We start from the raw sequence: 21,870 nt of genomic DNA, 5'->3' as shown, positions 1-21,870 counted from the left end.
TCAGTGCTGGATAATTTCTTATGGTTCAAAGAAAGTTCTTGATGCCTGCCGAACTTCATTAGAGATGGTTATAGATTAAGCAATGAAACTTTAGTTTCTTATACCAACTAGAGTCATTAAGGAATAATGTTGAATAAGGACTAAAGATATTCTTCTTAAAGATTGGATGCAATGACTAAAGATATTCTTCTATCGCTGAAGCATACAGCAGAGACCTCCACACCGCATACTCAACATGTTAATGTGAAAAATCAACTTGGTCTTAATTTGAAAGAGTTACTGGTGTTTATAATATATATATATATATATATATATATATATATATATATATATATCTATGCCTTTGACAATTTATACAGTCATATATCCTAGCCTATCAGGGATTTTACTCGCTGTAAAACTTCAATGTTGTCCCTGCCGTATATATAAAGCCTCTTAAATCTAGAATCTTCTTCTGTTTTTCGTTTTTAGAAACATCCTTTATCAGCCACTGCAGTTTGAGCAAGGAATCTACCTCTTGTGGTCGATTTACAGCTGCCAGAAATCCTCGTCACGCTAGGACTGTTCTGCCGACTTTGCTGCTGCATCTGCTTTCGCGAGGATTTGCGCTTCTACTCTTGCTGTTGATTTCTGGTCTGCTTGGTTCTCATCATAATCCAATAGCAGTGCCAAAAAACATTAGAGGAAAAAATGTTTTGAGAAAGATAAACATGAAGATTTTAAAAAGTTTAATAAAGAAAGTAGCTGTCACTGAGTGTTCACGTTTAGAGAGGTTGCTGATGGTATGTTATTTGCATTAACCTTAACTTTGCAGGGACAGGCGACGCCCACGAGGGTGGCCAAGGGGCTTCTCTATCTGCGTCGAGCAGGAAAGCTGGCCTCGGAGTTGTGGATCGCAATGCTTATTATGCTTGGCATTGAGGCCTGAGGTTCATAGGTTTTCTTTTGAGATTATTTGAGCACTAATTATGCAATTCAACCATAAACTCCCTGAAACTTCTTGGATTTGCAAGTCTAGACTCCTCCACGAGTCGGTGAAAAAACACAGATATTAAGAAAAAAACTGAAAGTCATCATGCATTTTATGCGCATTGTGAGAGCAAACATCTTGGATACGCACGATGTTTTTCTTTGTTTTCAGTTTTTTATTTTATTTTTTTGTTACTTAATTTTTTTGTATTAGAGTAATTTAGAATATTTGGGCTTTGTTATTTGTTTTGTTTGGCTTGATATTGGCTATTCGCGATGTCAAGAAACAAAACTGACTTTTGATTGGTGCTTCCTTTGAAAATATCAAATAAAATTGAATTGAATTAAAATAATTAAAGCTATAAGAACTGATTTTGAACACTCACTTTTCTTGCAATCATAAAGGATAGAATTGCACTTTCATGGAGTGATTCAACTCTCTTTTTTTTTTGTTCCCCTAATATATTTTTTTAATTTTATTATTTTACATTAAAAAAAAATTATTGGACTTTATAGTTTTTATTGCCTAGGAATGGGGATTTTATGAGGTTGAAGAAAAACTATGACATGTATTTGATCCTTGGCTTTGCAAAATAATTTAATTTTATTAATCTAAAACAATTAAAGTTTAAGAAATTAAATGTGAAAAAAAAACCTTTCAATGATTAAAAAGGATGGGTAGAAGACCTTGGTTGGCTCCTGTGGGGTGAAGCCACCTTGCTCTAGCACAGCATACGGCTTTCTCCAATAGCAAAACATTGCCATCATGATTACGTTGGAAGCATTGCTCTGAGCTCTTATTCATGGTACAGCATGTATTGGTGGAAAAGCAGCGATAAGGTCCGACGATCTTTTCTTCTTTTTTTTTCTTTTTTTTTCTCGAGATTCATGTTAGCATGTCAAAATTAAAACATGTATTGATATTTTATTTTATATTAAATTTAATATTTATTTTTTTATAATTATTTTTTATTTTAAAATTTTTAAATAATTTTTTTAAATTTTATTTTTTAATATTGGGTTGATTGAAAATTGATTTTGTGAATTTTATTATCATTTAAATTATATATTTGAGAGATTAAATTGAGTTGATATGATTTTTTTTTATGTTTTTTTTTGTTAAATTTCATTGATTTATTAGACTATTCGGGTCAATGAATGGGATGATGAAGTGCTATTATTTCTTTAAAACACATTGCCGGAGCCTAAACATTCCTTTTTAGTGTTAGATAAAAACTTTGTTCGTCCCGACCTATATAACATCTCATTCAACCAATCTAGCAGTTCCTGTATGATCATTATGCCTCCATACCTGTTTCTCAGAGTGCATACACTTTGGCTGAGAAGAAATTAATACAAGTTCTGTGCATGCAATGTAAGAATGAACCCTCCATGCACCCTCTCACAGCTCACTGGATTTGACGGTGAACAGACATGTTTGCTGCTGTCGGTCAAGAGGGAGGTTCTGCTGGTGAGTGCTGACGAAGGGAATGGATCAGTTGTCACGTGGCAAAATCATTCAAGTATTCTCTTCTACATCTATCAGGCCCTAATTTATTTCCACGTGATATGTCTCCCTCTCACAGCCCATTTTCCTTGATGCTATGGAGCTTTAAGAACCCTAACGATAACCCTACTAGATTAGGGTGCCAATTATGTTGCCATCTGGCAGGGTTCAACAAGTTTGTTGACATTTTGTGCCGACTAGTGGTAGTAATTAATAGAGTTCATGCTGTAATTATAAAGATAAAAGCCTACTTGTATATGTAATTAGCTCATTGGAAAATCATGATACTGGGGGATCTATCCCATTATTCATGAACAAGTTTGGTCTGAGTTATTAATCTAATGATAGATAGATAGATAGATAGATAGATAGATAGATAAATAATTCGAAGTGGCAATGTACGTCAACATGGTTGTGTGAAGACCTTTTCTTTTCTTTTTTTAGATCATATTAAAAATAAATTTAATAAAAAAAATTTAATATATTTTAAAATAAAAACACTTTAAAAAATAACTATTAATTCAATATTAAAACACAAAGTACATATAATTAATGTGTTTGTCGCTTTGTTTTGTTTTGCTTTTGTAGCTTGGATATACAAGAATTACGTAGTCATTAAGATCGTTAGTTAACAAATAAATGGGATTTAATTTTAATTATTGCCTCAGCTAGAATAAAAAAAAAAGTTTAGGGTTTAATTTTAATTATCGCCTGAGCTAGGTAATTTGATAGGTTTGTCTAACTTGTTCGCACAAGTTGGCCATAAATGTAATAAAGATTCCGTAAAAGTCAAATTAAGTAGCTTAGGATACCTCTCGAAAGGAACTAAATCTTGGGCGACAACATCATTTTCAAGCAACTAGTAATACCATTACAGCTTAAATTTATTTCTGTATTGGAAGATTAACCGGATACAATCTAAGATAACCGAGGACAAAAAAGATGATGATAACAGGCATGCTTTTTTTATATCTTTTTTATTTTAAAAATATAGGAATTTATTTCAAATTATTAATTATTAAATAAAAAATTCACTTTTAAACCATATTAGAAAAAATATTATTTTATATATTTATCTTCTCACAATGTTTTTATTTTTTATATTTCTATCATTTTTATAGTTTATACTGAAAAAAAAAATAATTAATAGTATAATTCAAACATGTTATGTCGTCCAAAGCATAAGAGACATGATAACTTAACGTCATGTTTATTTTTTTCTAGTTTATTATTAACAGTCTATTTAGGATTTTAAACTTAACGGTGGCACATAAACACAAGGATTATACTCGTTTCGGGATTTAATCCAACACCTTACCGCATGAATTGATAATAATAATATATTATTTATGTTTGTATTTTCATAAACATCCCTCTTTTTCAAGAGAATTTGAGGCATGTGAAGCTCTAATAAGGTTCTTTGTTTTGTATTGAATTATATATGCTTCAATTCTTGTACGGGTCTCCATCAATTCTTTTAAATTTTATTTTGCTAATATATTTTTCAGACGGGATATTTAACACATTAGCTACATTATCACACGGGTTGATATATACAGTGCCCAATATCCATAGTTTACGGCTAGAACTGCTAGAGTATCTCATCTCATTCACTTCCCTAGCTTTCATCTCTTGAGCTAATATAAATAATAGTTTTCTTTTGCAACCTGAATGACTCACTTTCTCATCTCACAGTCATTAGATTATATATACAACAAAGTCAACTTTCATTAAAACACCCACCGGCTCTTTAAATAAACAAGTATTGTATTAAAAATAAAAAAAAAATAAAGACATTACCCCCACCAAACAAAAAGCACACAAAAAAAAAAAGAAGAATAAAAGTCAGGTGTAACGCAGCACAAGATCGACAAACACACATCATCACGTGCATGGATAACACGTGTCAAGTCAGCAATAAAGTAGCTAACAGCAGCAAATGTGGCATTGACTTAGTCTAATAACTTCACCACGCAACGGCTACGCGCATGAATCCCTCTTTTTTCGTAAAACAAACAAAACGACCCTTCCTCTTTTCACGCTAACTAAATTATTTCCTTTTTTTTTTATGTTCTTTTTCAAAATCTTGATCGATCTACTGCTCTCTCTGTGACGTCGTTTTGTGCTTTAACGCCTTTTAAGCGTTTCCGCTTCTCTTCTTGGCATCTTGTTTCTCTTCTTTCTCTCAGGTTCTCTCTCTTCTTTCTCTCCAGTTTTATTAAAAAAAAATTGTTGTTGTTTCTATTTTTTATCATGTAAGTATTATCTTGCTCTTTTTTTCTTAGATTTAATTATTGATCAATGCAATTTTTGGAATGTAATTTGATAGGATTTTGAGTCTTTTTTTTTTAAGATTTAATGTCATTGATTAATTAAGTAGTGATTCTTTCTTAAGTTTCCATTTTTTAATATGTAATTCATGAGGATTATTTTAGATTTTATTGAATTAATAAATGTAATTGTAAATGAAATTAGATTTTTTAAAAAAATATATCTTTTGAAATGTAATATGTGAGTTTAATCTATGAGATTGTAGTGTAAGGTTAACAAATGTGATTTAGGGTTTAATTTTGCTTGAGTTTTAAGATTTGTAATCGTTGTTATTTGGTTTGCTGTGCAGGTTAAGTTACTGAATTGGAAATGAAAAGATTGGTGAGAGATCAAATTATAGCAAAGTGTAATAAAAAGGAAAATTATTAATTTCTTCACTGCCATTGTTGTTGTTTGTGTAATTGTGAATAAAGAGAGAGCAAAAGAAGGAGAATTGTGTAGTAATTCTTATTTTAGGGATGGGGTATTTGAATTCCGTTTTATCATCTTCAAGCCAAGTTTACGCTGATGATGCACCTGTAAGCGGCGGTGGTCTCAGGTTTTTATTAATTAGCTCTTTAATGTCTTTGTTAGATCTACTATGGTGTAATATTTGGGTTAAGTTGTTTTTTATATGTCAGTTGTTGGTTTGATGCAGTCAATGTTGTGTTTGGGCCAGTATGTTGTTGTTTATGACATGGGTTTTTGATATTGTTTACTTGTTGATTAATATTGATTGTATATGGCTAGTATGTAGTCTGTTCTTGCTATTAAATGCTTGTTTATGATCATTGATTCATGTCCAATCATGAAGATTTTGTTAAATCATAATCTTTTTTGTTTGCACTTGTAATCTATAAATTTAAAGCTCTGTGAATTCGGAAAGCTTTAACATATTTTCTGTTGATATTTTGTTCTTTTGTCAATTTCACAGCTGCTTGCTTATTACCTGTGATTCTTTTGCTTGTTGTCTTATATGTCTTGATAACATGCAAAATGAGAGAAATGAAATCTCATTTTTGTCGCATTCAAGATTCCTTTTTGCGTTGAAAAAAGAATGCTAGAAAGTCTTGATCCCCCCTCTTTGACGGATCTGACATTTTATAGATTTGTCATGTTGAGTATGCCAGTGTCTTTCTTTGTGGAATGAGTTGTTATTTTCTTGCTCACTCTTGGACCTAATTCTTGAATCCAACAAGAAATGTTTTTGTGAATCATCCAAAGTAATTATTGCGTCGCATGGATTGAAATTTGCATGGATTTGACTACTTGGTCTTGAACATGTGACTTGATACTCTGAGTGGATGGAAACATAATACTTAAAGTTTTGAAATGATTACCAAGAAATGGAAATTTTAACTCGAGTATTACTGAAATTCTGTAACTAACATTTCTTGTTACTCTCCAATGTAGTTTCTATTTGACATTAAACAAGTAATGTGACATTCATGTGAGCTATTTGTGACATGCTGTGTAATTCTTAGATTGCGGGATTACATCTCTCTCAAAGATCACTATTTCTTATTTCCTTCCTCTGCCTCCAATATTATTTAGTTCACAATATTTGTCTGGCTCTGAATTTGAAATTTTTCCTGCAACAGTCAGAATGGGAAATTCAGTTATGGATATGCAAGCTCTCCAGGGAAAAGATCTTCCATGGAAGATTTTTATGAGACAAGAATCGATGGTGTTGATGGAGAGATAGTTGGTCTTTTTGGAGTTTTTGATGGTACCTCTTTCACTCATTTTACTCTTTGTTTCTACTTGTAGACGTATATAGCAAGATTAATTTAGCAGGATAGTGAATGCAATAGAGATATGATGAGGGGGTACTTTCTATTAAATGCGTAATGCAGCAACATAAGTTTCATTAATTACTATGTTTGCATCCCACTTGGCACTAATCTAAGTAACTGTGGGTTTGTGATGGCTATTAAGATGCAAGTGTGCTGTCTGATGGACATTCTTGTAATTCTCCACATGTGCCCTTTGCAACTTCTTGTGTAATTTTCTCCTTTTTATGCCAGATATCACATTATTTTCTGTCACCAGCGTGTTGTATTCTCAACTGATGTTGTCCGTAGAGGAAATTAAACTATCATAGATTAGCCCGTGTGCTCAATCCATGATTTATTCTTGTGGAGGAGGAATTTGGTTGAACTGATTGTATGCTGACTTGGATATTTTGGTAGACAATTGTTTGCTCCAGTGTGGTTGCGGTACTTGAAGCCATATGCCAATGCCATTGTTGGCGGGGAATGGCAGATCTAGCATGTTTAATAGATAATCACTTCTTTTTTTTGTTTGTAGTGTTGCTAGCTAGTTGAAGAGAAATATAATCATGTCATATCTTTTGCAATAATTTTCCTTTTCAATCTTATGAGCAGATAGTGTGGTAAATTCTCCTGGCATGTTTTTTCAGGTCATGGAGGTGCACGAGCAGCTGAATATGTGAAACATAACCTTTTTAGCAATCTGATCAAGCACCCAAAGTTTATTTCTGACACCAAATCAGCTATATGTATCTCATTTCCTTAGTGCCAATGTTTCCTTTTTTCTAATCTTCAAATTTATCGTTCAAGGAACTTGATGTTTAATTTTGAATCACTCCCTCTCTCTGCAGCTGATGCATACAATCACACAGACTCTGAATTTCTGAAATCAGAAAATAATCAGAACAGGGATGCTGGATCAACTGCTTCTACAGCTATTCTTGTTGGTGATCGTTTGCTTGTCGCTAATGTTGGAGATTCGAGAGCTGTCATATGCCGGGGTGGCAATGGTGAGACTCCGAATGATTGTAAAGCCATTTGCAACTTCTAGAATCCTTTTCATTTTTCCAACATGCCATTTGCAACTTCTAGAATCCTTTTCATTTTTCCAACATGTGATGCATTTTATGAAAACAGTACTGCCAGTTTGTTTTAATTTTTTTGTTTAAGTTGGCTGTTGCCTAGAATTCCAAACTAAAGATTCAATTCATAGTCTTCTGGTACTGTTGAAGATATCATATAGAATAAGGCAATGCTGCTGCTGTTAAGAATTGGAAATAATAATACAATACAAGAGTGGAGACCGTGACTGAAACAAAATTTTAGTTATATGACTTGGTATCACTTCATTCATAATTTTGAAGCATTAATAGAAATCAATGTGTAACTTCAATACAAAATCGTCATTCGAAATTTGGAGAGCCAAATCTGTTAGTTATAGTTAATGTCCTAGAGCATTTCTTTTTTCTTTTTCTAAGTGGGAACAGTCAATGCAAAAGACTTGTCATTTTGATGTTGATTTTGATTTCCAATAATAAAGTTCCAGTGCTTATGTTAATTTTTTTGTGATTTTTCACTTAGGAAAGTGCATCTCATGGTAATATGTAATTTGGAAAGGTAAAGAAATCTATTATTGGCCTGTTAAATCAGGATAATGACAATGGACCAAAATACAGAAAGAAAAGCAGATGCTTTGGGAAAGAGTGTGAGAGCATTTTTCTGAGTACTGTGGTTGTATCTGTTTAGTTTATCACATAATTAAGTCATTAAATTGTCTTGCCATTTTATTTAGCTATTGCTGTTTCCCGAGATCACAAGCCAGACCAGACTGATGAGCGGCAACGGATTGAAGATGCTGGAGGATTTGTCATGTGGGCTGGTAAGGACCTCATTCTTTCTATTTTTTTATTAAAATTTTCTGGGCCATATGTATCTCGTGATGACTGGAGATAATGATAGGTACTTGGAGAGTTGGTGGTGTCCTAGCTGTCTCTCGTGCATTTGGTGATAGGCTCTTGAAGCAGTATGTTGTTGCTGACCCAGAAATCCAGGTCTGATTCTTAATCTATTCAAGAAATGGTTAACATTTTTCAATTTAAGATGCCTTAAAGTGATAAATCTTCCAAAATTTATATGTCATTACTCTTGAGCACATGCACACTTGCACTCACTCAGGTGCATTCATGGATGCCTTTTGGAGATAGACTTTTAACTGCTAAATGCATGAATATAAATGAGCATTGCTCAAGCGTTTCATTTTATAATTCTTGAGTAATGTATTGCTTTTCAATTACTTACAGTTGTCCTTAAAATGAAAATATCGCTCCAACATGACTATGGGCATGGGCCTTGTGATTTTTTCCTTCTGCGTCTTTTCTTTTGAGCATGTTTTGGTGACCAATATTCTCATGGAAATTGTAGGAGGAAAAGGTTGACAGCTCCCTTGAGTTTCTTATCCTTGCAAGTGATGGGTTATGGGATGTTGTCACAAACGAGGTTTGTCCTTTTAGCTTTCATTTTATGGAGGTTGATGATTCATTTTCCACTTTCTGTATTTTCTGTATTCTTCCTTGCAAATGATCTGGTGGAAATTGGCATACTGGTGCTTTTTAGTGAAGCTTTTTCCTCGTCAGAATAAAAACAGTAGATGGTCTTATTTTTTATTTTGTTGTCATCACCATCTGATGCTCCATCCATTCCTTAGGAAGCTGTTGAAATGATCCAGCCAATTCTGGACCCCGAGCAGGCAGCAAAGAGGTTGATGCAGGAAGCATACCAGCGAGGCAGTGCAGATAACATCACCTGTGTAGTAGTCCGTTTCTTGGGAAATCAAGGTGGTGCATCTGGTGGTGGCTCTGTGTGAGCATGCTGAACAGGTACCGTGCTAGGTTTTTATTCTTACCCAAGGATAAAAAAAGGACCAGCATTAAATCCTGTGGTGCAAAGCTGATCAGGGAAACATGATAATAGCATCATATGTTTTGTAAGGATAGAAAGACGAAGGAAGTCGACAGGCTGCCAACGTGTATTTTACATGTTTCAGCTTCTAGAATAGAACTATCCAAGTGTAGCTTACGTGCATGGGTCTCGAGGTAGCTGGAGGAACTGTGAGCTTGTGAATCTGTAGAGAGTCTGGAGACTGTTTTATCCATTTCATCCGTCTGTTGTAAATGTGGTTTTCCATACTTCAGTTTCTTTCTTGCTAATTGCATCTCCTTTACCTGAGCTCTTTGTAGTGTTTCAGTTTTGTTCGGCTGCTTGTCTGAAGCCTCTCGATTTTTCTCGGTTAGATCACACCATCGTGAACCATTCAGAGTTTCTGCTGCTGGAAAGCTCTTGGCAAGAAGATGCTTCTTCCCCCATGCCCCAAGAAATCCGTGTAATCAGGCAATGAAAGCCCTTCAGAGGAGAAAATAGATTGGATCTCCTCTGATGTGGATGGGAATAAACTTTGGCTTGGTTACCATCTATCTATGCCACGACCACTAAGGCAGTGGCAGTGAACTTGCGAGCTTTGAATTTCATTCACGCCGCTGCCTCTATTGCCCCCCACCCATGCTTAGCCCCTGCCTTTTACCGTGTTTGGATCTCAACTGGAAAGGAAAATGAAAAATGACTTGTTAATGTACTTAATTAGGGATGCATAGTTAAGCAACTTATTAATCCCTATTTTGGGGACAAAACACATGGTGGCATGAATCCCAACGCTTTATGGGAAGAATTTAAACTTGGCCAACCTAGAAGATTGATCCTTGATGTCAGGACTGGAAACATCAACTTGGCATAATTGAAATTATAATAGCAGTTATAGTTTAAAGTATTTTTTATTTAGAAATATATTAAAAAAATTATTTTTATAACTAACATATTAAAATAACCTGAAACTATTAAAAATAAAATTTAAAATTCTTGAAGGAAGTTTTAGTTGAACTGGATGGTAGATTTTTAGTTGAATCATATATTAACTTGGAGACAAACTTGGTTGCTCTAGTTAAGTTGAATGTCTTGCTAAAAAATAAAATGTTATTATTTTAATAAAAATAATTAATGCATGGTAAATTAACTTAATGACCTAGCAATTTCTGGATTGGATCTGACAACCAATCTAAGTCAATTTACGGGGTCAATTTATGAATACATAGTGAAAGGACTCGTGATACGAATAAAAGCAGGCTCGACAAGGCAAGGATTTGCCATTATGACCGGCGAGTGAATATTATCATCGTCTTCTCTTAGATACTAACAACTATAAATGTAAAAGAGCAACAGAAAGGAAATTGGTTGAAAAAGCCGAAGAATTGGAGAGAAACCACCCCACCCCACCCCATGAAATCAAATACACAAACAAATTAGCTGCTGCTATGCAATGGTGAGTGTAGAAATGGAGCAAGGTTTATTTATAGGCATGAACTCTTGTAAGTGGACATTACCTGCAGGTTATTTAATTGCAATTTGGAGGTCTATTCTATGAAGTTTTCTTGCCCTGCTTACCAAGGGTAAGAACAACTTGACAGAAAGTTTACAAGCACTCGAGTGCTTCTGAATAATTTGAAAATATATTGTAGAAGAAGAAGAAGCAGCAGCAGCAGCTTTTACCTATTAGTTGATGTTCACCATTTTATGCCCTTTTTTTTCAATGATTAGAGTATTCTTGGGTCATCTTTTCATGCATTAAAACTATTTTTTTATTTAATATTTAACATGCTATTTCTTAATGTCACTTTCTTGGGTGTAATTATGAGAAATTCTCTTTCTTTCAATCTTCATTGAAATTCGAACAAAAAATAATAACATGAGAATCAAACACATTTTAAATATTTTGTTTGATTAGTCTTTTAAAATAAGAGATAGATATAGAAGGAACAAAATCGTGTTTACTTGGAGATAAAAGATAAAGATATAAAATAAATTTATTTTTAAAAAAAATTGAAATGAGTTTCTATTCTTTCATAACATTAACAATATATTTTTTTGTTTACACTATTTTTATTTTTTATCTTAAAAAATAAAAAAAATACATTTGATTTTAAATATTTTTGTGGAATAAAAAAAGGACGTGTCATGATACATAATATATCATCCAATTTGTAGAAAAATATGGTAGGTTGTTATATAGAAAGAATATGTATGGTATTGTACTAGTAATTATTTTTTAAAATATATTTTTATTTACAAATATATCAAAATAACATTTTAAAAAAATTATTTTTATCATTAATACATTAAAATAATTTAAAAATAATTTTAAACAAAAATACATTTAAATTTTTCGAAAATAATAGTCTTCCCGTGACCATATTAAAAGGCGAGTTGACAAGGTAAGGGTACTGACGTGACTCTGATTTTGCTATTTTTTTGGTAGGGTTGAAATGGGAATGGGCCCTTATGTCTGTTAATGGGCCTTAATTAGTTTCTCGATAGTATTAGGTTTTTGCAGTTGTGAGCCCAGAGTTTGGAGCCCAACAGTAAAAAGAGAGTTAGGTTTTAAATATTTAGCAAGTAGTATGTCTCCTTAATAGATTTATGACTTCTTAAACAAACTCAAAAACAAAATTTAACAAATTAGAAAACTTAAATACAAAGAAAAAATAACTAAAACCATAAAACAATTAGAATATATTATATAATTTTTTAAATGAAATTGACAAAAAAATTATTTTTTTAAATCCTCCTTAGGAAGCATATATAATTGTTGCATGCACATTCTCAACTTTGTTACGAGGCCGCCACATATATTATACCATAATTTAGAATTTGCTTGTTTTTATGTTTGGAAAATATTTTAAAAAAATAAAAATATATATATATTTTAAATTAATGTTTATATATTTTTATATGATTTTGATGCAATAATATAAAAAAAATAAATAAATAAAAAAGGGGATTGATACAATGTCCTAATCAAGTACAGAAGGAATCTACCCATTGACTGACTGATCTTATCACAAAGACAGTCCCAAGACATTGTATCTGCTTTTCTTAAATTTAATAAAGTTAATAAATATAATAATATTTCTTCTTCCCCATTGATGTGATTTCTTACCAATAAAATAATTGACGCCCACCTATGATCTGGGTGATTTTGACCTTCGTCTTCTATGAAAGGAACGAAAAACCTGTACTTCCCCATGATTACTTTTTAAGCACATAAAAGCTGCTCAATCCTCCAATGGCATCACTGATTTTGATCTTTGTTTTAGATAATAATATAATATCTTAAAGTATAATTACGAGTTAAGATCTTATCATTCCAGACCCTTTGCCTACGAGTAAAGAGAGCTTACTCCCTGTTCCTCCCAGGATTGAAATACCAGAACAGTGAAGCTGATTCTCGCCACAAAACAAAACTCATTACTGCATAAATACGTGTACAGAGTCAAGGGTTCCACCTTAATTATATACAACAACATTGAACTGCAAGAAGGATTACAGCAAAAATACAACAATCTCCTCTGCGAGAGGAGAGGGATAACTTGGGGTTTTTTGTTGCAGCAGAGAGGGAGTTATTACCGCTGAGAGCCTGGGACTCATCAGGAGTGAAGAGTCGTCGACGAATGAGGAAACAAGTTGGCATTCCAATATCGTCAATCCAACATCAATATCAGGGAAAGACAAGTGAACTTAGAATGATGGAACGACGCCGAACCCATAAATACTACTCCGATCAACCTCGACCCCGGAATCAGTACGTTTAGCGAACCTTCCTTTGATTCGAGGCCTTTTTTCGGCATAGGCTTTTCGTGATGCATATCTAATTGTCTTCTCGAATTTTCGATTCTTTCTCTTCTCTCTATACCTTAACACCCTTGCTTCGCGGTCACCTGCTGATAGTTGCACTGTCTGGTTTGCCGACTCCATTCCATTGCTCACTGATCTACTGTAAGGGTTCGATATGTCTGTCAAGGCACTGCCATCTGGTACGACTCCAACATCAAGAGATGAAGAAGAAACCTGCAGTAAAAGCTCACAAGATCAGGACTTCGAACTACAGATAAATCCCTTGTAACAACAGATGAACCAAAACGATGACAGATTCACGAAATCACATATGCTGCTTAGAAATCTGTAACCAGCATGACAATTTTCAAAACGAGAGAACTGATTACAAACACTTTTAAACTTGAACTCAACATCCATCGATCCACTAGTTTTGGAGGTCGAAAATATTTTGAGATTGGATTCATTTTCGAACACCATGAGTGTTTGGAAATATAGTAGTTTTTGTTTTTTTTATTATTATTATTATTTTAAAAAAGCGTTTTATAAAAGCATCAAATTAACAATTTTGATATATTTTGTAAGTGTGTTTTCGATAGTTCTAACATGCTGATGATAAAAGGATAAAAATAAAATTATTTTAATATATTTTAAAGTGAGTAAAACACTTTTAAAAAACATTTTGCACAGCAAAAACAAATACAATTTAAATTTAAAATCCCCATCAATTGATCACAGAGCTATTTGCTATCTAAATCTTTAAATTAATTAAACGACTTAAATTTGACAAAATTATAGACACCACTAAACTGAAAATCTCTACTATAGGTAACTTCAATCTAGCAAAATTAATTATAGTCTCTACGTACTAACATAAACAACGTTTTAGTTAGAAGATGAAAACCCTAGCAGCTTAATTAACTCTCAGAACTTCTAACACCACCCACAACTTCACTATACGTATCTAATAGCACTAAACATTTTCATTTCATAACTTTTTTTATTAGGTTTTATTATCTCAGGCCAACTTTCAGGCACCAAAACTAGGTCGGTCCACTTCTCCGGTCCGATCAAAGTCAAGCTATCCAATCGAAGAGTAGAGATTTATTACAATTTTTACAAACAAAGGATCCAATTTAGAGAACTTACACTGTGGCTCAAGGAGTTATAGCCATAGCCACCAGCAAAAGCTTTAGATCCAGCAGAGAAATCCAACTCAAAGCAGCAATTGTCATTAACCAAAGCAGGAGCTTGAAACCCTAATTTGTTACTTTGCACAGGCACCACCCCATCAGTAGTACCTGAACTGTTCTGCTCTTGCACTTCCACCTTCTGATCCACATACCGATCCAAATCCAAATACGGGTGCATTTCCGCCCCAAACACATACTGACCCGTATTCAGATCCACACTATCCACCCCTTTAGTATTCCCCCCACCAGGGTTCGGTAACAGCCACGACTCCGCCTCTGCCTCCTCCCTACTGACATCATCCCCACCATTCACGTCATCAAGGTAACGATACTCCAAGAAGTTAACGGCATCTCCACCGCCGTGCGCAGCGGAGGAAGAGTCAAAGAAGGGAGTGACAGGGACACGTTCGTGGCGTTGGGCAAGAGGGTTTGCCGAGTGGATGTCACGGTCACAGGTGACACATAAAGCGGCAGCGTCAGCCTTGCAGGTGACATGAGCTGGGGCTTGTTCACAGACTTCACAGACCCAGACACGCGCGTGGCGAGAAGCAAGCTTGTTGGCCGCGTGGATTTTGGAGTCGCAGCTGACGCAGAGGAAAGCTGAGTCAGCTCGACAAAACAACGTTGCTGTTGCTGATTTGCACGAGTCACAAAGTTTTGATGCCATTAAGGAAGATGAAGGCGAAGAGGTTCGAGACTCGAAGCTTCTGTTGAGCTGTTTTCTGTCTCGATGGGGTTCCTCAGATTGAAGCGTAGTTTTATGGGGTTGGTTGGTGGTGAAGTGGTTTCCTGTTGTTGTTTATGTGTTAGGTGTTGCTGTATGGGTCTATCTTGGGGGACCACGGAGATCTAAGTGTAGTCCAATGGTAGGTTGACACGTGGATGGTGCCCTAGCCAGATTTAAAGGGTTTGTGTTTTTTATTGTGTTTTAACAATGTTATTAAGGGGGCGTGTTTGATACTTTGATTTGGTCGTGTTTAAATTTGCATTTTTTAAATAGTTCTTTGAAAATAATGTTTTTTCATGTGTTTTTTTTTTATGGTTATAATATGTTAATATAAAAAAATATTATTTTTAATTACACGGCTTAAACGTATACAACGTGTGTTTCATCCGATTAATTTCTCAGAATTGTTACTTGAGATTTCATCGAATAAAGGGAAATTAAGTGGGAAATTTTCATTTTAATATTCTTTTTAGGAAATTGGGGACTTTGATACTGGTTTTAATGTTTGAGTAAAGGGGTCAATTTTGTGTATAGTTGGAGGGAGGGGCCACCAAGAGAAAGGTGGTGTTTTCAGCCTTTTGCAGGTGAGCATGAAAGGGAGAGAGAGGGAAATGGGCGAGGGAGGTTTGAATAATTGCGAGCGTGGAGGACCCAGAGGGGGCATGCCGGCATGGGCAAGTTACTGTTCGAGAGGGACATGTAGAGAATGACTCTAGGGTTAGCTGCTTTCCTTTCCTATCTTAAGATATGGCCGCAAAGGGAATCGATTTTTTTATATATATTTTTGTAAGGAGATAACATTGTTTCATGTTAAAGGAAAAAAAAGAAGATAGAAACGTTTTTTTTAAAAAAAAAAAACCATTAAAAATCGCATAATATCATTTTTTATCCGACCCATATCCGGGTGTGTTTCTGTGATGTAAACAGCCCCAAATTCTTGAAATGACACTAGCGCTTCTGCATCCACTTGAAGAGACTTTCGCCAACACTTGCATTGAAATCGAAGCTTAAGAGAATCTAAGCTGATGAAGTTGCGGGGTGTAGTCATACATACAGCTTGCAACCACTGTATCCTACAGCCTCTCGAGCGTCCAGTTGCTTGCTCAGAGTGGATTCAGATGGCACAAGGAAAACGAGGAGCACAGAATCTAGACAAGCACTGTCCTGGTGTACTGTTTAGTACCACAACCTGCCCGTTTGCGAAACTCAGTAAGTACCAACTTTACATTATCTTTCTACTGCCAAATTTTGCCCTACAGTAGACTTCATTGGCAGGTTCCTCTGCTCTGAGACAGGTATCTATCACAGCCCCTTGGAGGCTAGTATTAGATTTGATGCTTAAACTTCAGCCTCATTAATTCTTAATCAACTTTGAGCTCACGGGCTTGACTCATTTCTTCTGAAAATTAAATCAGGGAGCAGTCTGTGTTTTGTCAGGTTGGCTAGCCCTGGTCGACAGCTAGGGTCACATCTCACAAGCTTCTGGGGAAAAAGGCCTGGCTCATTTGTTTGGAGCATCCTCTTCAAAGGCAGCTTCAGCCAGTGTATTGCTAATGAAGAATCAAAGTAAGGAACCATGGTACTAAAGATGAAAATATGAATTTGACACACTAATTTGAGGGAACAACAAAAAGGGCAGCAGCTAATTATGTGTTGTGTTAAAGCAGTATTACAAGAAAAATATGTATTTTTGCTTCAGTTTTCCCCAAAATAATCCTGCAAGTCAATATTTTAATCTCACCATATGGAAATAAGAAATTGCGAAGTCACCTCCTGAGATTATGTCAAGCTTGAATTGAGGGTAATAACAGTTATCGCTCCAGCATTCCTGTGCACGTAGATTATGCTCGTTCTGGAACTTGCTTGAACAAAGTTAGCCACCTCCTGCTTTGAGAGTGTTACTCAACCTGCAAAAGTTGATTTCCCACTTGGGCATTTATGTCAAGTAATTGCGGGGCACCAAACTTCAGTACCATAGAGAAAACAACTGCATATGGCTACCGTGTGAAGACGAGTAAATTGGTACACTTACGACCCCATGAAGCCAGAAGAGAAAAAATTGTGAATCCACACTAGCATTTTTTATTGATACGAAAATCTGAAAGATTTCGAGAAGTCAAGGACAGTAAATGATATTGGTCCCACTTATGCAGGTCCCAGGAAGGATAAACTGGCTATGGTCCTAACTTTCACTCAAGATAACATATGCTCCTACCAAATGAAATTCCCATGTGATTCACAATGCACAAGTGACAGAATATGTGACGAAGAAATTGCTATCTACCATAAGTGAAGACTCTAGTTACCAAATCAATCTTTTGTTTTCTTTCTTAAAAACCAATCACTGCACAATCAATCAAAATATGAAGAATCTATTAGACTTGAGTAGGTTGAAAAGGAAATATAACCTGGGCAAAATGGAGTTTTCTTATAAGGATCAGAAACGAATATGTTTGCCACTTAATCTTTGCAGCACCAGGTATAAACCAGTGACACTTTTTTCCCACGACATCTAGTGGATACCATATATGATAAACCAATTCATAATACTTCAAATTTAAGGATACATGCATGTCTAGTATTTTGCGATGAAGAATGCTTACCAGTCCAAGCCCTCAAAGAGGCCTTCACCCTTCGTAGCACAAGCTTTGAAGATGGCCCATTGACGACTTTTTATTTTGTGCAACTCCAATGCCTCAGTCACAGCAGCAGCATCAAGTGCACCAGGGAGTCCTGCTCATATAAAGCAATAGTTCAAACATGTTATAAAAAAACTCCAGTGGTTGGTGACAGATCTTTTTTTTTCCCCAATATTGGCTTGTATTTTATACACAATGTTGAGAGTACTAGGAAGCCCATTTTCAGACGATCAAACTAATCAAATATCAACCCCTATGTAAATGTAGGAACTGACAAAGTTTATCCAAATTGTGGATGCTAGAGAAAATAGTCTTCACCTGCTTGTTTGCAAAAATGAGGACAATTGCACCTTTCAATTCTTCCTCCTGCACAAAGGTCCAATTTCATATCAGAGTTCTTAGATGCCATTAAAGCTAATGAAAAGTGGTCTGTTTTCCAAAAGATGTAAGCATGAAAAACGTGTTCCTATCTACATACGAAAAACAAGATTGCAGTTAAGAATATAGCAGAGCTGACAATTAACAAAGGATATTTTTTTTGACAGTCAACAAAAGATAATTTTTTTTACTTTTGATTCTCGTGCTTTAATTTTGTGAAGAAATTATTAAACCTGATTGATAGCTACATTTTTTATGGTAAAATAGCAGAGGAAAAAAATGATTACATAGCTTAGCAACAATGATCCCAACAACCCACAATCCCATAAATTGCAGACCCCCTGTCACAACGCAGACAATATGAAACTGAAAGTTTTTTATTGTCCAGATATGTTGCAAATTATAAAAAATGTAACCCACTTAACTCCGTGACCTCGTACTAATAATTCTTGCTTTTGGTATATTACAATGATAATCACCAATTTTATGAAATAAATATAAGTCACAAATTAAAAGACTAAATCTACTGTGTTTTGCCGTTATCCTTTTCCGTTTCCCGAAGCAATCGAAGTCAATAAATATGTTGAGACTGAAGAGGACAACCTTGACTAACGACTATATCTGATAGAATGCGAACAAACATTACCCAGTAAGCAGCATCCTGGTACTCTACAAACTGATAATAAAACAGATACTCCTGAAGTACCTCCAAAATTGAATGAAATTCTTCTTTGGCTATTCCAATTCTTTCCGTGTCACTTGAATCTACCACATAAATTACAGCTTGAGTATTTGGGAAATAACACCTCCAATATGGCCTGAAAGAAACATACAAATTTATTCACATGGAAGGGATGGAGGAATAACAGACTATTGCATGCCAAATATCTACTACCAAGGAATCAGCATAGACACAAACAAACAACTCGAGGAAGGACTGAGCATAAATCCATGAAGAATTTTAAGAGCATCGAGATTTAATTAATTGCATTGCTGTAACTGTACTTCTCAACAACACATATAACATTCTCTATACGGAAACCAAATGCACATGTTCCTACTAAGAACACCGGTCAACAGCAACAATGGCAAACAATTTCTACAGAATGTAAACTATATTTTCTTCAGAGAAGAAGGAAGAAAAGTTACCTGATACTTGTTTGTCCACCTGTAGCACCAAACCATTAACCAGATTAATTTACAAAATGAATTGCTACATGAACATAAACAGCATGACAAATTTACTAGAAGATCACTGTTAAAAACCTCCTTTGGTTTCATTAACCCCGAGGCAACTAAGCTAGAACACCAAACCATGAATTCGCACACCCTTACAATTCAGAATCCACACATTAAGAAACTAAAAATAAACCCTAAATATCTCATGTGCTTAACAAGTACATCAAAATCAAGCCCACTTGACTGGACCCGTTGATCACTCTACTCCATACTAGCTCTCAGTATCCTCTTCATTACATAATAAAATCAATCTAACAGACTAAAGCTCCATTACTTCATAGATTAAAACCAATTACTTACCTAAATCCCAGACTTGAAACTTAATGTTGTTGTACTGTACAGTTTCTACATTGAATCCAATCGCTACACCGCGTACAAAAAAAGCATCAAGTTAGCAAAAATTCAGAAAAAAATCATTCGGTAACATAAATTCCCAACTCAAATTTTCTTTTTTAAAAAAAGAAACTCACTTGGGATCGTGGAGACTACCTCTCCCATTTGAAGCCGATCTAAATCACAAGAAAACACATCAAAACACCACAAATATGTAACACTAGAAAAACCCAGAAAATAAATAACAGAAAGAAAGTGGGGGGGTTACAGAGAATGGTGGTTTTGCCAGCATTGTCGAGGCCGAGGACAAGTATTCGAGCTTCTTTATTACCAAATAAAGAAGAGAACATTCTACTGAACAAAAGACCCATTTTTTTCTTTTTGTTTCTGTTTTTCACACTTTGAAAATTTCTAAGTGCATGTCACGAACTCGATCAGTTTCGCAGGTTTTTGTTCATACCAAGTACTGAAGCTCTCTCTCTTTTACCTAAACAAGGAAGCAATTTCCAAGAATCTTCTGTCCAAGCCAGTGAAGTGTCGAGGGTGTTGTGGGCTGTGAAGATGTGGTTCCAAGCAGGGCAGATGGGCTTGTGAACAAGTCTTGTTTCGTGAGTGTCAGCCCTAATACGAATACATCCATGAATTTTTTTAATAATAATAAGAAAATATTGGTTCAACTTTGATGCGCAAAAACTATATTTGTCACACTTTCGGTTATTGGATCAACTTGTGAGTTAATATGTAACCTTGATTTATTATTTTTATTTAAAACAATATTATTTTAGTTTTTATTTTATTTTCATGTGTTGATTGATTTAATTAGATATAAGCTGAGTTTGATTAAGTTAACTAGTTTTTATTGAATTTATATTAAAATTATTTCAACTTGAACATAACCTAATTTAAAGAGATTTTTATATTAATTAGCTCCATCAACTCAGGTTTAACAATTGTGAGTAAAACTAGATCTTTTTAATCTTGAGGGCTGGTTTAGTAATGAAAAAGATTTTTTTTTAATTTTATAATTTCAAAATATAAGGCCAAACTTACTGAAATTTTTTAATTTTCTCTAAATATACTAGGCTAACACGAAGGACATGTCTTGATATAGTTTGAAAAGGCATGAGCCGGTCCAGAAATCCTATGAGTATACCATGTTTTATTTTGTTTTTTTAACCATGTATAAGCTATAGTAGTTTGATTCCAGGTAGCTATATTTAACACTATATGCTCAGAGTTGCATCATGTGGGCAAAAAAAAAAAAAAGATTATTTGGTCCAATACGTGACATGAACCATGCTGCAAGGGCAAAGCACGTTCTTTCTAATCAAAATATCTATCGAATCACGAGTTGATATCAGCAAATACAGTGAAATATTTATAGCATGAGATGGGACTGATAATGATAATTATTAGGCTTAAATTCAATTTTTATATGAGTTAGGGTATGTGATGGTTTGCAGAGGAAGTATTTTGTTTTTTAAGGGGTTATTTAGTGGAAAGTGGTTTTTTGAAAAATATTTTTTAAGTTTTTTTTGTGTTTATTTGTTATTAGAAAAGTTAATCAATAAAAAAAAAATATTTTCCAGTTAAAGAAAAATTTAGCTTGTACATTTTCCAGTTAAAGAAAAATTTAGCTTGTTTTTTAGAAAAGTGTTTTCCTGAAAACTTTAGATAGAAAACATTTTCAAGAAGTTGTGAAAAATTTAAAAATATCATATTACTTGCTAATTATATTAAATTTGGTCCTCGAAACTTTTGATTGCTATATATATTTTGTTTTGAATATTTTTTTTTTAATTTCATCCCTTGGAATTTAATTTTTATATTAAATTTTTATTCTTATTTTTATAATTGTTATTTGTTTTTTCCTTATCATTTTTTAATTGAAATTTTTTATTTATCAAATTTGGTACTCATTCTTTTAATTGTTATTTATTTTATTTGAAATAATTAATGAAATAGTTATTATTATTATTATTTTAATTTCTTTATCTTTTAATTTTTTTTATTTGTTAGATTTGATATCTATTATTTTTATTATTATTTATTTTATTTGAGATAAATTATTAAATTATATTTTTTT

At 34.1% G+C, this 21,870-nt stretch overlaps 3 protein-coding genes across 5 annotated transcripts; 1 reads left to right on the top strand and 2 right to left on the bottom strand.

Moving 5' to 3' along the window:
- Positions 1-4,471: 4,471 nt before the first annotated feature.
- LOC105130544 (probable protein phosphatase 2C 59) lies at positions 4,472-9,783 on the top strand. Of its 2 annotated transcripts, none has more exons than XM_011033099.1 (9): positions 4,472-4,665; positions 5,097-5,345; positions 6,388-6,515; positions 7,209-7,307; positions 7,410-7,568; positions 8,351-8,437; positions 8,518-8,609; positions 8,980-9,054; positions 9,263-9,783. In XM_011033099.1, exons 2-9 carry the CDS (start codon positions 5,266-5,268, stop codon positions 9,419-9,421), a joined length of 879 nt encoding a protein of 292 aa, XP_011031401.1. In that variant the 5' UTR covers positions 4,472-4,665; positions 5,097-5,265; the 3' UTR covers positions 9,422-9,783. The 2 variants fall into 2 exon arrangements, with proteins under 2 accessions (XP_011031401.1, XP_011031403.1); XM_011033101.1 differs by lacking the exon at positions 4,472-4,665 and adding an exon at positions 4,707-4,731.
- Positions 9,784-12,893: 3,110 nt separating this feature from the next.
- On the bottom strand, positions 12,894-15,260 carry LOC105130545 (zinc finger protein CONSTANS-LIKE 4-like). Its single transcript, XM_011033102.1, has 2 exons — positions 14,425-15,260; positions 12,894-13,509 (listed from the first exon to the last, which is right to left on the bottom strand). The coding sequence occupies exons 1-2, from the start codon at positions 15,133-15,135 to the stop codon at positions 13,180-13,182; spliced, it is 1,041 nt and encodes a 346-aa protein (XP_011031404.1). The 5' UTR covers positions 15,136-15,260; the 3' UTR covers positions 12,894-13,179.
- An 899-nt stretch (positions 15,261-16,159) lies between these two features.
- Positions 16,160-20,356, bottom strand: LOC105130546 (ADP-ribosylation factor 1-like). 2 transcript variants are annotated; one of them, XM_011033104.1, is made up of 9 exons: positions 20,053-20,356; positions 19,922-19,960; positions 19,752-19,814; positions 19,362-19,380; positions 18,919-19,030; positions 18,154-18,200; positions 17,799-17,930; positions 16,937-17,102; positions 16,160-16,745 (listed from the first exon to the last, which is right to left on the bottom strand). In XM_011033104.1, exons 1-8 carry the CDS (start codon positions 20,153-20,155, stop codon positions 17,069-17,071), a joined length of 549 nt encoding a protein of 182 aa, XP_011031406.1. In that variant the 5' UTR covers positions 20,156-20,356; the 3' UTR covers positions 16,160-16,745; positions 16,937-17,068. The 2 variants fall into 2 exon arrangements, with proteins under 2 accessions (XP_011031406.1, XP_011031405.1); XM_011033103.1 differs by lacking the exon at positions 16,160-16,745 and having other exon boundaries at positions 16,781-17,102; positions 17,799-17,928; positions 18,153-18,200; positions 20,053-20,351.
- Positions 20,357-21,870: the final 1,514 nt, after the last annotated feature.

The sequence above is a fragment of the Populus euphratica genome, unplaced genomic scaffold (genome assembly GCF_000495115.2).
Source record: "Populus euphratica unplaced genomic scaffold, PopEup_1.0 scaffold21.1, whole genome shotgun sequence".
In the NCBI taxonomy this organism is placed as follows: Eukaryota; Viridiplantae; Streptophyta; class Magnoliopsida; order Malpighiales; family Salicaceae; genus Populus; species Populus euphratica.
The sequence above is the reverse complement of the archived record's forward strand: the minus strand, read 5'-3'. Positions and strand labels throughout refer to the sequence as shown.